The sequence below is a fragment of the Ursus arctos genome, unplaced genomic scaffold, assembly GCF_023065955.2.
Source record: "Ursus arctos isolate Adak ecotype North America unplaced genomic scaffold, UrsArc2.0 scaffold_9, whole genome shotgun sequence".
NCBI classification, from domain to species: Eukaryota; Metazoa; Chordata; class Mammalia; order Carnivora; family Ursidae; genus Ursus; species Ursus arctos.
This window is the reverse complement of record NW_026623111.1, coordinates 63,949,156-63,962,910: the sequence shown is the minus strand read 5'-3', so window position 1 is coordinate 63,962,910 and position 13,755 is coordinate 63,949,156. Positions and strand designations below refer to the sequence as shown.

At 44.4% G+C, this 13,755-nt stretch overlaps 1 protein-coding gene across 1 annotated transcript in view; it reads right to left on the bottom strand.

Moving 5' to 3' along the window:
• Window positions 1-8,976: 8,976 nt before the first annotated feature.
• Window positions 8,977-13,755, bottom strand: part of ENOPH1 (enolase-phosphatase 1) — a 31,663-nt gene continuing 26,884 nt past the window's right edge. Inside the window, exon 6 of the mRNA XM_026509872.4 lies at window positions 8,977-10,089. Within this exon, the coding sequence (XP_026365657.1) occupies window positions 9,950-10,089 (140 nt within the window). The 3' untranslated portion in view covers window positions 8,977-9,949. The remainder of the gene's footprint in view (window positions 10,090-13,755) is intronic.

The window sequence follows — 13,755 nt, the reverse complement described above, 5'->3', positions numbered from 1 at the left end:
AGGCTTAGACTCGGATCCCCTCAGCCTAACCACCCAGGTCCAGCATTCCCACAGATGTATGCGTCTTCAGTAGTGCATCTCCTGCAAGAGCTAGAATTCTCTGCCCCCTGAATAGTGTATCTTGCAGGAATGCGAAGGGAGGGTGCTCACTGAAAGGAGGGACTAGAAGACTGGTGAAGACTGGACCAAACCAGTCAGTGCACCATGGACCCCCAGTGCTGAACTTCCGCCTACTTCCTCCCTCATTATAATACTAAAAATCAGGGGTGCCTGGGTGGCTCACTCAGTTAAGTGTCTGCCTTTGGCTTGGGTCATGATCTCGAGGTCCTGGGATTGAGCCCCACATCAGGCTCCCTGCTCAGCGGGGGAGCATGCTTCTCCCTCTGCCTCTCCCCAGTACTCACGCTCTCTCTCCTGCGTCCCCTCTCTCTCAAGTGAATAAAAATAAATAAATAAATAAAAATTAAGAAGAAATACTGAAAATCATGCCCAGGGTAGAGAGGGGACATGTTAGACGTGTGATGCATAGAGAAGCACGTTCTGTGCACTGTGCCTGCATACCCAACCTCCTGTATCTCCCTGCCCCAACAGGCTTAGACGCCCCCTCTTTCCCTCCTCCACGCCCCTGAAAACATTCCCTGACCTTTGGTCTGAGAGTCAGCCTGCAGGACACTTTCCCCTTATGCTGTCTCCCTTGTGCATAAGCCCTGATAAAAGCCTTGCCTGGAATTCCCTTTTGGCCTCTTGTCAATTTCTGTTGCTTAAAGAGCCCAAGGACCACGTCTGTCACATACCCGGCAACTCAAACAGTGCCTGGCAGAGTTAAGTGCGTCATGAATACTTTCACAATAAATGACTGGTAGCTGCCCCTCTTTTCCTTTTTTCTCTTTTTTAGTATGAGCTGCTTGGGGCACCTGGGTGGCTCAGTTGGTGAAGCATCCAACTCTCGATTTCGAATCAGGTCATGATCTCAGGGCTGGGAGACGGAGCCTCGCATCCGCTCTGCGCTGGGCGTGGAGCCTGCTGATGGCTCGCTCTCTCCCTCTTCCTCTGCCCTCCCCCCCACCCCAGAAAACGCAAGATTTTCTCTCTCCCTCTCTCTCAAAAAAAAAAAAAAAAAAAAAAAAGTGAGCTGCTCAACATTCAAGGCATTTAGGAAACAATGGTAATGTAGTGAGATTTCAAAGGATGCAATTGTTCTCCTGCTTCTCACAGCAAACAGCTTTCTGTGTCTTGAGGAAGTTCTAGATTATAAAACGGGTCATTTCTTATAATGTCTGCTGTAACTAGTAGATGTTGAAGACCCACGTTCTAAATAGGGCCTGAAATAACCCTCTATAAACCGTCAGTACCAGACTTCCTCTTGTGTAGCTTCGAAAATAAAACAGTGGGGTAACTGGGTCCTTACCTGATGAAAACTGCATTTTTTCATGCTTTTGAGGTAAGAAGCTGAGCTGACCCTACAGGCTACATACAGATTTTTTAATTTAACTCATCAAAAACTCTCCCTACAAATGCTGTTTGGGTCAGAACAAAGAAAAACCTGTAAGCTGTTGCACAAGTATTTTCCAGAGAAAGCAGCATGAAGGGATTTATTTAACAGTCAATATTAGAATAGTATCTAATACCACTAGACTTCTGTAAGCCAAATTTAACTTTGTAGCCAGGGACAGTTAAGAGAAGCTGGAGGAAAAGGGCTTGGACCCAACAGAGGGATAAAGTCGGCTGACTAGCAGTACCAGACTGGGTGACTCACCTTTTACACTGCCCTGGTAGGAGACAGTGGTCTCACATTACAGAGGCCTTCCATATCTTTCTATAATTCTGTTAGGGATGGGAAGGAAGGAACACATTTGCGTGGGCACTAGGAAAAAGACAAGTGGGCATCCCCTGGTGCCTGTCAGGAGGGTGAACGGAAAGGAAAACTCAGACACTCTGTGGTTCCAGGCCTGGGTGTTTGGGAAGACGGGGACACTTGCAAAGTCTAGCAGAACAAGAGATGCCGCTGTCTGGAGGGAGGGAGGGGTGGGGAATGAGATCATCTCGACGCTCCTAACTATACTTGGGCACAGCCCTTTCACAGCCCAGCTATACTGAAAGGGAGGTAAAAGTTTGTCCCCTGCTTGGCACCATTTAATTCACTGTTCCAGTTACTGTGGCTGCCGAACAAATCACCAGAAAATGCAGCAGTGTAAAATCCCTATTTACTATGCTCGAGGATGCTGCGGGTCAGGAACTCAGACAGGGCCTGGCAGAGACCACGCATTTCTGCTCCACGAGGTCTGGGTCTCAGCGGGAAGACTTGAGGGCTGGAGGCTGCGAGCCGTCTGAGGGCTGGCTTATTCCTATGTCTGAAGACTGGGGCTGGCCGTCAGTTTGGGGCCCTAGTTCCTCTTGTCCTGGTCTCTTCAAGTGAGTGAATTTGGGCTCCCTCACAGCATGGAAGCTGGCCTCCCCACAGCAAGTATTCTGACCCCAGCCCCTGCAAAAAGGATATGGAAGCTGTGGCCTTTTTATAACCTAGCCTGGAGAGTCAAAGCAACCTCTGTTGTCCTTCTGGTTGGAGCAGTCATAAGCAGCCCCCCTCCCAGACTCAAGGCAGGAGAACACAGGCCCCCACCTCTTGGTGGGAGGAGTGTCAAAGTCCCAGCATAAAAAGAGCAGGTGGGAGGGCGCAGTGACAATGGAGGAGTAAGAAACACCAGAGTCCTTCCCTCCAAAACACCAATATATACACTGGCCAAAACTGCCGAAATCAACTCTCTCAAAATTCTGGAAACTAAGTAAAAGCTCGCAGCAACCAGGGGGATGCTTCATCAAGAAAATCTAGCTGACTCTTTGTAAAAACAGAGAGCTTTGTGGTGTTTCAGCTTATCCCGGTCCCATGCCAGGCCCCCAGCGCAGTGGTAGCCTTGGAAGTAACAGCCTGTATTTCCGGCGCAGGAAAGAGTACCAACAGGCCAAGAGAACAATGGGCCTCCCTCACTAGGAAATACGCTTCTGAACTATGTATCAATCAGCCTGGGCTGTTATAACGAAACACCACGAACAGGGGGTTTTAAACAACAGAAGTTTGTTTTCTCACCCTTCTGGAGGCTGACAAGTCCAGGAACAAGGTTCTGGCTGATTTGATTTTTGGTGAGGGCTCCCTGGTGGGGCCCTTCTTCCTCTTATACAAATGGCAATCTGATTGGATTAGGACCCCACCCTTAAAACCTCACTTAACTTTACCTCCTAAAAGCCCAATCTCCAAATAGTCACGTGGGAGGTGAGGACTTCCCAACATCCCAATTTGAGAGAGGTGGAGGTGGGGGGCACGAGCAACCCAATTCAGACTACAGCAACCTGTTCAGGGCTCCTTGGAGGACTGGCTCGAAGGGTTTACCCTTATCTTAGGTTACTAAGAATTCTGCCAGGGCTGAGGGAGCCACCCACCGGCATGTGTTGAAAACATTTAAAGGCATATGTGTCAGTCACAGCTCCCTGGAGCAACGGATAACAGCTGGGGCCAGCAATCGACCAACCGAGGAGCTTGAGAGGAAAGAGTTGAGAATAAGATGCTCTGGCAAGTAAGGGCTCTAGAAAGCTCTGACATACCCCTGGTATTATGAATTGAACTGTCACCCCAAAAAGATATGCTGAAGTCCTAATCCCCAATACTTCTGAATGTGACCCTAACTGGAAATAGGCTCACTGCAGATATACTTAGTTAAGATGAGGTCACGCTGGAGTAGGGTAGGCCCCTAATCCAACCGTACCTGAGGGCTTGTGGGCCAGCCACGCGAAGAAGGAGGGAAAGAGGGAGAATGCCTCATGATGATGGAGGTGGAGGCTGCAGCAATGCCTCTACGAGCCAAGTAATGCTAAGGATTGTCAGCTATTGTCAGACGCTCGGAGGCATGGCACAGATTCTCCTTCAGTGCTTCCAGAAGGAACCAACCCTGCCAATACCCTGATTTCAGACTTTCAGCATCCAGAACTATGAGTGAATAGATTTGTTTCTTTAAGCCACCCTGTTAATCGTTCTTTGAAGCCCTAGGAAACGAATACGATAGGTCAATATTAAAAGAAGGTATAAATGTATCTGTATCCTTTTTTCCTCCTGATTTAAAAGACACGACATGGAGCAGTAATTCTAAATCTAGAGATAGGCGCAACGTACAAAGATCTCATCTGGACCACAACATAAGCAGGGGAGAGGAAAGCTGCATGGGAGTAAGCTGGATGTGTATCTTATTACCAGACAAAACTGAAGGGAGAAATGGTCCAACAATAATAGAGGGAACATTCAGTATTCTGCACTCAATAATGGACTGAACAACTAGACAGAAGAAGAGTGAGGCAACAGAAGGCTGAAGCAATACCATCAACCAACCAGACCTTAACAAATGCCTGTAGAACTCTACCTGACACCACTTTTCTTCAGTGCACAAAGAACATTCTCCAGTACAGACCATATGTCAAGCCACAAAACAAATCTCAATACGTTTTAAAAGATCAAAATCGCACAAAGTATGTTCACAAAGTAAATGGCATGAAATGAGAAATCAGTTAACAGAAGGAAATTAAGAAAATTCACAAATACATCGGGCACCTAAACAACACCCTCTTCAACAACCAATGGGTCGAAAAAGAAATCACAGGGAAATTAGAAAATACTTAGAGACGATGAAAACAAAAACACAACATACCAAACCTACAAAATGCCATGAGAGCAGGGCTGGCAGGTAAATTGGTAAATTTAAAGCTATGACTACATTGAAAAAGAAGAAATATCTCAAAGCGATAACCTAACCTTCCCCCTGAACTAGACAAGAGCAAACTAAATCCAAAACAAGCAGAAGGAAAGAAAGAAAATCGAGATAAATAAAATAGAAAAAAACTGCAAGTTGGTTCTTTGAAAACAAAATGGATACAAACAAAATTGATAAACCTTTAGCTTCACATTCCCTCCTCAACTTTTGTTCCCAGCACTCCACAGACTGAACTTGTCTCATCCAAGAGCCACTGCTATTCGAAACTTAACTGAGTTCTTAGCGGCATCAGACACACCCAAGCACCCCCTTCTTCACTGGGCTCTCCTGCCCCTCTCTTGGCTTTCATTCCTCAATGCCCAATCCATTTCTAGCTCCTTTGCTGGCTTCTCTCTTTCGCCTGTTCCCTAAGTTGGAAACTAAGAGCTCTGTCGACTCTTCTTACGCCACATCTTATGGCTTTGTTGTTGTGGTTCACTGTTCATTGACCGCCTCCCCCAAGAATGTATGCACCTAGAGAGCAGGACAAGACTTTGACCCCTTACAGCAAATCCAGGGCACATTCTAGATGCCCTTAAATAGAACAAATGTTAACAGTTAACAATTTGTGCATTTTTCCCCCAGGGTATCTCCCTACGGAGGGGGGGGGAACCCCATTTATTTTATGCATGTGCACACGCACACACAGACATTTGTATGGTTTGGTTTTTTAAAAAAAAACACATACCTCAACTTCAATATTTGAATGAATGACTTGGGCTAAACCTAAATGACTTGGGAAGGAAGGTAAATTCTACTCCGGTTGGTTACTCCAATGTGTTAGCAAAAACTGAAAATTATTCTTAAATATTAGGTTAAAGATAATAACATTGTACCATCTGGGGCTCAAGTGGTGGGATAATAAATTGTTTGAGCATGTATTATATTCAACTTTGTACTCTGACGGGAACCTGAAAACAAGTCCTTTTTCACACTGCAGTTGGAAAAACTGGCTATCCAAAAATGACTGTTTTGGGTTTGTTTGTTTGTTTTATGTGACTTAGGAAATAAATGGGAAGAGGAATATTAGTGGGTGGATTTTATTTGGGATTATTGCCATTTTTTCCAAACTGCTCTGACTCTTGCAACATCATGCTACAGGCTTTTAAGGATAATGAACTCTACTCATTTTTCTCTCCTAAGGCCACCTCTTAGCTCCATTTGCTATAGCTGGTGGCCTCACACTTGATGAGGTCTCTGGAGAAACAACACCATCTGCTGGGCAAAGGCTGCTGCGCGCCTGTCTCAGCAATAAGCCAAGGGCTCTCCATCTTTCCTTGAGCAACTCTAAACTGGACATCAGCTCGGGTTAGCAACTAAAGCTAGTCTTCCAGAAGGCCAAACAGGAAGCCCTCCCATTCTAGAAGTGCTGACAAGATCAGAGAAGCCCCTTTGTCTGAGGCTTCCTTTCTAAGAAATCAATTTGGGTTTTCAGGGTGCTTGGTTGGTTTAGTTCGTAGGGCTTGCACTGGGGGTTGTCTGAGCCCCACACTAACTGCAGAGATACTTAAAAATAAAATCTTTAGGATACCTGGGTGGCTCATTCAGTTAAGCATCTGCCTTCGCTCAGGTCATGATCCCAGGATCCTACTCAGCGGGGAGTTTGCTTGTCCAGCTCCCTCTGCCCCTCCCCCTCCAGGCTCCAGCTCTCTCTCAAATAAATAAAATTTTTTAAAAATAAAAAAACTGGGGTGCTTGGGTGGCTCAGCCGTTAAGCGTCTGCCTTCAGCTCAGGTCGTGATCCCAGGATCCTGGGATCAAGCCCCGCATCAGGCTCCCTGCTCGGCGGGAAGCCTGCTTCTCCCTCTCACACTCCCCTTGTGTTCCCTCTTTTCGCTCTCTCTGTGTCAAATAAATAAATAAAATCTTTAAAAAAGAAAAGAAAAAAAGAAAAATCAACTTGGGTTTTGATCCAAGACTGGAAATCAGTGCCACTGTGAGAACGAGCACGACTGAGGTAGAAGACAGGGATCAACGAACAGGAATAAAAAGGGCCACAGTTTTAAGAGGCCTGTCTGCCCTATATTTTCTGCAAACAAAATGCTGAGAAAATGTAATGGCTTTGTTCCCTTTTTGGAAATTCCAGGTGAGATTTTTCCTCCTTCCCTTACTAAGGACCATGAATTTTTCTGGACTCACCACCTAGCTCACTACTCGCTTAGGCACTCTTCCTTCCTCATGACCAACCTACTTAATACCTCAAGTTCTTCCTAAGATCCTTTTCCGTAACATTTAATTGTGAATGAGTTTCTCAGGGTCTAAGAAATATTCCACTCAACTTTTTTCCCTTCCTTTCACCTCCCACTTTTAATAAACTGAATCTGATATTGGAACGTTCTCTTTTTTCCTGAATCTATTCCAAGTACTTGAAATAAATTAGTCTTGGGGTGCCTGGGTGCCTTAGTCAGTTAAGGGTCCACCGTCTCTTGATTTTGGCTCAGGTCATGATCTTGGGATTGTGAGAACAAGCCCCCATTGGGTTCCGCGCTCAGGGGGAGTCTTCTTGAGATCCTCTTTCCCTCTCCCTCTGCCCCTCCCCACCTTTTTTCTCTCTCTCTCCCTCTCAATAAATAAATAGGTTTTTCTGTTACACTTTTCATCATGGAAAGGAAATGCCTCTTGCTGTTGACTGAATTTCTGTGTCCCCCTCAAAATCCGTATGTTGAAATCTAACCCCCAAGGTGATGGTATTTGGAAGTGGGGCCTTTGGTGGAACCCTCATAAATGGGATTAGTGCCATATATACATATATTTTTTTTTCTTCTTTTAAATGATCTCTATGCCTACCATTGGGCTCAAACTCACAACCCCGAGATCAAGAGTCACATGCTCTACCAACTGAGCCAGTCAAGCGCCCCAGATTAGTGCTCTTATAAAAGCAGCCCAAGAACGCTCCTTCACCCCTTCCACTATGGGAGGTTACAGAGAGAAGACTTTGGTCTGTGAAGAAATGGGCTCTCACCAGGCAGTGAATTTGCCAGCACCATGATCTCAGACTTCCCAGCCTCCAGAACTGTGAGAAATAAAATTTTGTTGTTCAGAAGCCACCCAGGTCTCCAGGATTTTGTCAGAGCAGCCCAAACAGACTATACACCTCCACCCCAATTCTCTTTTGGCTACGTACTGAGCACCCTCCTTTCCCTTTAATTCCTTTATTTTTTTTTTTTTCTAGCATGAACCCCCAATGCGAGGCTCGATCTCACAACCTTGAGTGAGATCATGACTGAGCCAAAACCAAGAGTCAGACACTTAATTGACTGAGCCACCCCGGCACCCCTAATTCCTTTCTAATCTAGACTCTGGTGCATAATTTTCTCATTTCTTCCTTACTTTTCCAATTATTCCTTTACTGGCATTAAGAGACACCTTTTCTATCATCTTCTCATGAGCTTTTTTGAAAACTACAGTAAGTTCTATTGCCATTTATGGCTTTATCATTTACATTACTACCATTTCCAAGATTTACTTAAACTCATTTCCCTTTTACTACCCTTCTACTACATTTTCATAGTCCTCAGAATTCGTAATTAGTTCCTGGGAGATAAAAATTCTCAACGTAAAGTCTTTTGTATTCCCTGTCCTCTCAAATTTGCAATACTTTTTCATATTCAAGGCATCCCCAAAATTATTCCTCCAGGATTCATTACAGCTTTTCTTGATTAATTAAGAAAACACGCCTCCTGGGGCGCCTGGGTGGCACAGCAGTTAAGCGTCTGCCTTCAGCTCAGGGCGTGATCCCGGCGTTCTGGAATCGAGCCCCGCATCAGGCTCCTCCACTGGGAGCCTGCTTCTTCCTCTCCCACTCCCCCTGCTTGTGTTCCCTCTCTTGCTGGCTGTCTCTATCTCTGTCGAATAAATAAATAAAATCTTAAAAAAAAAAAAAAGAGGTCATGTGGCCTTCTTTAAAAAAAAAACACGCCTCCTTCAAACATTATGTTATATATCTCAAATGTAAGATTCTCAAAAATCTAAGAAACCCCACTCATAACATGAATGCTTACTATCCAAATGAAATAATAACCAATGAGATAATAGCCAATGATTTTCCAGTGGCATTGCATTAAAACACACACACAAGATTAAGGCAAAAACTAAAATAAAGTTCTTATTTTCTCAATCTCTCTTCAGTTTATCTTTTGCTTATGGCTAGGTGGAATGGTTCAGGAACCTACATAAAACCGAGTGAAGAAGAAAATGTTTTTATTAATCACAACACAAAACTGACATGACATCCCATTTGGATTGAACCAGGATAAATAATGCTGTTATAAAATTTACACTCTTCACATCCATTTCAGAGGAAAATATTACATTATTAGGGCTCTTCTAGAAGGGTCTTATGGAATGATTTCAGTAAACCTCTTGTTTTTCAATAGTAAATAGCAACATATATTCTCAAACTGTGCTAAAAAGTAGTTAGAAAGGCAACTATAAAATCCATAATGATAACTGGCAGGATTAGGACTATTCAGTTAAACATTAAGAATCACATTCCAATTTTAGCTGTTACATCAATGCACCTTTTTTATTGGTAAGGCGATAGGGGAGCCACAATGATTAGCTCAAGTTTCTTCAGTAATAGACACTTGCTTCATCAAGATTCAAATGAGTTTCCTTTCCCAATTTTGCTCTTTCAGAGCAGAAACAAATAGGCTTTGTCTTTTGTACAGAGGGAGGCTAATATTTTGAAATCCAGCTGTCATAATCTTCTAACTCATAATTTAAAAGGGGAATTAATTATTATTAGGACTAAGTCTATGAAATACTTCCAGTTTTTAAAATAACAAGCCTTCTGAGTAACTTCTTGAACGTACCTTTCCATGTTGGTACATGACTTGATAAACATAACACGTGTGATCTGCATTGTGGTAATTCTTCTATCAGCTACATTTTGCCCTCAGTAAGGGTTAGAGTTGTGGTTTCAAACGATTTCTACACAGAAAGCATTTTTAACTAAGTTTCCTTTTCACTGAACGGAGATTTTTTTTTCACTTATGTGCCTGAGGAAGGCAATTTAAACATACGCATATATACACTTGCATACCTATGTGTGTGTATATATGGTTTTTTAAGTACGTTACTTTTACCATTAGAATAAAACTAGACTACAGGGAGAAGTCTGTGAGGACAGGCCGGTGTTCCTTACGGCTCCCGGTCTAGGCTGAGGAGGGCAGGTACAGTTCGCTGAAGGATGTGATGAGGCTATAGTAGGTCTTCTCATCGTCCGTCAGCCCCGCGTTGCCGGGTCTCACCACCACAGCGACGTGCACATCCGCTTCCTCGGCAGCGCTGGCCTCTATGAGAATCCAAGTACGTGTCAGAAACATCAGCATGTGATGACTGAGATTTGCTTCAAAGTAATCGGGGGCATATGGGGAAGGAAAAACAAGTTTGGCCCCGATTTGATCATTGTTGAAGCTAGAAGATGGGCACATGGGGGTCTGAGTATGTTATTCTTTCTTTTACGTAAATGTAATACTGCCATAATTAAAAATGTTTAAAAATACATGACTGTACCTGACAGACTAGAATGGTCTAGACTTCCCTGTCCTGGTATATAGTGTATTATGTATCCTAGATGTCTGAGCTTTTATTAAGTAGTTATGAATGCAGAAGGAAAGAGCCATGTTCTGTCCATGACTTTCCTCCATTCCCTCTCATCAGTCCCACAGAAAACTGAGTGTTTCCCAAAAGTCAGGCTGTCAGTAATAATACCAGTTAGGTAGAGACGGGACAAATGGAAGCCCGTGATCCAATCAGGCCAAAACTCCTGCTGTCACATCAGGAGCCCAAATATGTCCTACCCATTGGCCAGCCTCCCCATCTTTTTTGCCTGGCAAATTTCTACTCTTCAAAATTCAGCTCAAATATCTTGCCTTCCAGAACTACTGCCCTGTGCTCCTTTAACGCTGTGTTTAGCTCTATCACCACTAAATGAATTGACATGTTATGATCTGTTGTCTCTCTTCTTGTTAGACTGTGAGCACCTTACGATCAGTGACTGCATGGTAAAGGAAAAATAGGACTAGTAAAAAGAAACTAGGTAAGCCAGGTATACTAGGGGATAGCTCTAATATGCTTTGGGTTACATTCCTCTCTCCATGCTGTTTCCATGTGAAAAATAACGGCTAATATCTTATATTAGTTTAGCACTTACCATGTGCCAGGTGCTCTTCTAGGAACAGACCTATATGAACAAAACAAAGCTCCTGCCTTCACGGAGCTCCCATTCTCATTTAAATCTTCACAACAACCCTGAGGTAGTTAGTACTACTATCCCCATTCCACAGACATGGAAAGTGAGAGCTGGTGACTGGTAGAGCTAAAGTCTGAGAACGTGAGCCTGACTCTCCGGTCTGTGGTCTAGAACAAGGGCGAGCAAATGATGACCTGCCACGGTGCTTTTGTAAATAAAATGTTATCAGAACACAGTCGTGCCCATTCACTTGTGTATTGCCTATGGCTGCTTTCACTACCAGGACAGAGTTTAAGAGTGTGACAGAGACTGCAGGGCCTGCAAAGCCTAAAATACACTATGTAGCCTTTTACAGAACAAGCTTGCCAACTTCTGCTCTAGAGCAATACTATTCCAAATGTGCCCTATGGACTTGTAGCAGGGGAATCACTGGCAAGCTGGTTAGAAATGCAGATCTCTGGGGCGCCTGGGTAGCTCAGTCAGTTAAGCATTCGATTCTTGATTTCGGCTCAGGTCATAATAGGGTCATGGGATTGAGCACCACATCAGGCTCTGCACTCAGCAGGGAGTCTGCTTGAGATTCTCTCTCCCTCTGCTCCTCCCCCTTCCCACCCTCCGCCCCCAGCATGCTCTCTCTCTCTCTCTGAATAAATAAAATCTTTAAAAAAACAAAACAAAAAAAGAAACAGAATCTCAACTCCCCAACATGGAACTACTGAATTAGGATCTGCGATTTAACACATGACTTCTCAGCACAGAAGTTAAGTTTTGATCAGAAGTTTCGAGGAAAAAAGACTGGCAAGAGAGGAGGCATTCTGCAGACATGAAATACACATACAAATACTGGAAGAATGGAGCAAGTGAGTGTAGGAGACAGGACACAGGTCAGATGTGGTATATTTGAACAGAAAGAGCAAAACGGCAAAGAATCTGACACATGTTCTATGGCGTTTAGATCTGGTGTCGTAAGAAACCTCAGTGGCTTCCCAACCTTTGGAAAACAGTCGCATCATCCGAATGGGTTAAAGGGCAATAGTGCCAAGAGAGATACGAAGTTCCCAGAGACAGTAAATGGGGCAGAGCGGTCTCTTCCACCTACCCACCTCAAGAGTCTAGCTTCTCTTCCTGTAAAAGGGCTGTCACCGTTCCAGAGCAAACGAAGTGCTAACCCATCCCCTCGTCATGTGGCAACGCCTTCCTCCAGGTAAACTCTGCAGGCGCCATTCCCCTCATCCCTAGTCCCTAGCCTGACTGCCTCAAGCACAGCTTTCCTCTTGACTAGCCACCCACCATCCCAACTGAGTTTAGCTATCGTGATCCACGTGGGAGCTGACACTAGCTAGCGGCTTTGCACATTCAGCCTCTTACCTAGGCCACCACCGGGCAAGTGCTGTCCCTAAGAATCTATTTACCCTGCTGGCATAATACTGACTTAAAACCCTGGACCTCCCTCCTTTTCTCCAAGAGGAAAAAGTCTTTTGGATCTCTCTTTCATACTTGGATGTTATTTGGGATATCAACTTAGTCTTCCATTCTGCCTTGGCAATGGCGTCTGGGCATGTGGTACCAAAAACACAGGATCAGAAATAATAGAAAAGAACAAGGCAAGCAGCCAGCTGCGTGGCCCCATCCCAGCTACACATGAGCCCAGTTCTGGCCCTACTGCCTAAATGGGTGTGCAGCTGGCAGAAGATGAGGGACAAGAACAAAACCTCTGTGCAGAGACCTTGGAGAAAGCCAATTTTGTTTTGAGGCTGATTTGGGGATTATCTCTATTTGCTAAAGTTAAGAATAGCTTCTGGGACTGCAGCCCAAAGAAATGGCTTAAGTGAAAAGAGAAAGACATAAAATTATAGATGTACTATGGTAACAACTAGAAAAAAAATGTGGCTAAAGGTGAGAATATGAAGAACCTGTACGTGATCTTACCAGAGCAGGGATTATAATTAATAGTAACCAAACCGTGAGGAATGGGGTGAAGACCTGGGGATCACAACACATTCAATCCCAGAATACTCGGGACAGGTTGGTTATGTGGGGAGCTCCAGCCACAAAGCAGTTCTCTAATTCTTAGCCTGCAGAAACTTATCATCCAAAGTGCTAGGAAATTAAACAGAGGGTAAAACCACAGACTTGCATCTCCACCAGCCCCTTTCATATGAATGATGACAGAAAAGCAGTTCACAGATTAACGCAGCTAACCTCAGCAGAGCAAGGCCTATCTCCTTTCCATAAGGAACAAAACAAAGTAAAAGGTCTTCAAATTATCCTTCCGCACAGGGCCTGCTGTGTTTCACACCCTTAACCTACGGAGACGGTAAAGCAAGCTCCTCTGATACTCCAAGCCCCCAGAAGCCATTCACAAGGGAGGGTAGATCAAAGCTTTGAACTGGCCAAAGTTTCTATAAGGAAATAAGACAGGCAAATATTTACAGTCCAGGGTAGAGACCAGGTGAAATGGCTTTGTCAAGGCTGATGCTCGCCAATGGTTACGTTTACGTGGCCTGGCTACCTAGTTACACAGGGAACCCTGAAGCAGTGTGCCCGTGCGTCTTGTCTGTCTGTTCCTCTCCTTCAGTGCGGTCCGAAAGTAAATGTCAAGTTTTCCAGGATGTAGAAAACCGAGACAACAGTTTGTAGAAACCCTTGGACTCTGAAGCTGACCCAAGCCAAGACACGTACGACACGTTATCTGCTGTTTCCAAACTCAAGACAACAAATGGCTGTGACGTGGCACCATCTACCCAGATCAGAACTTTCAGTCTA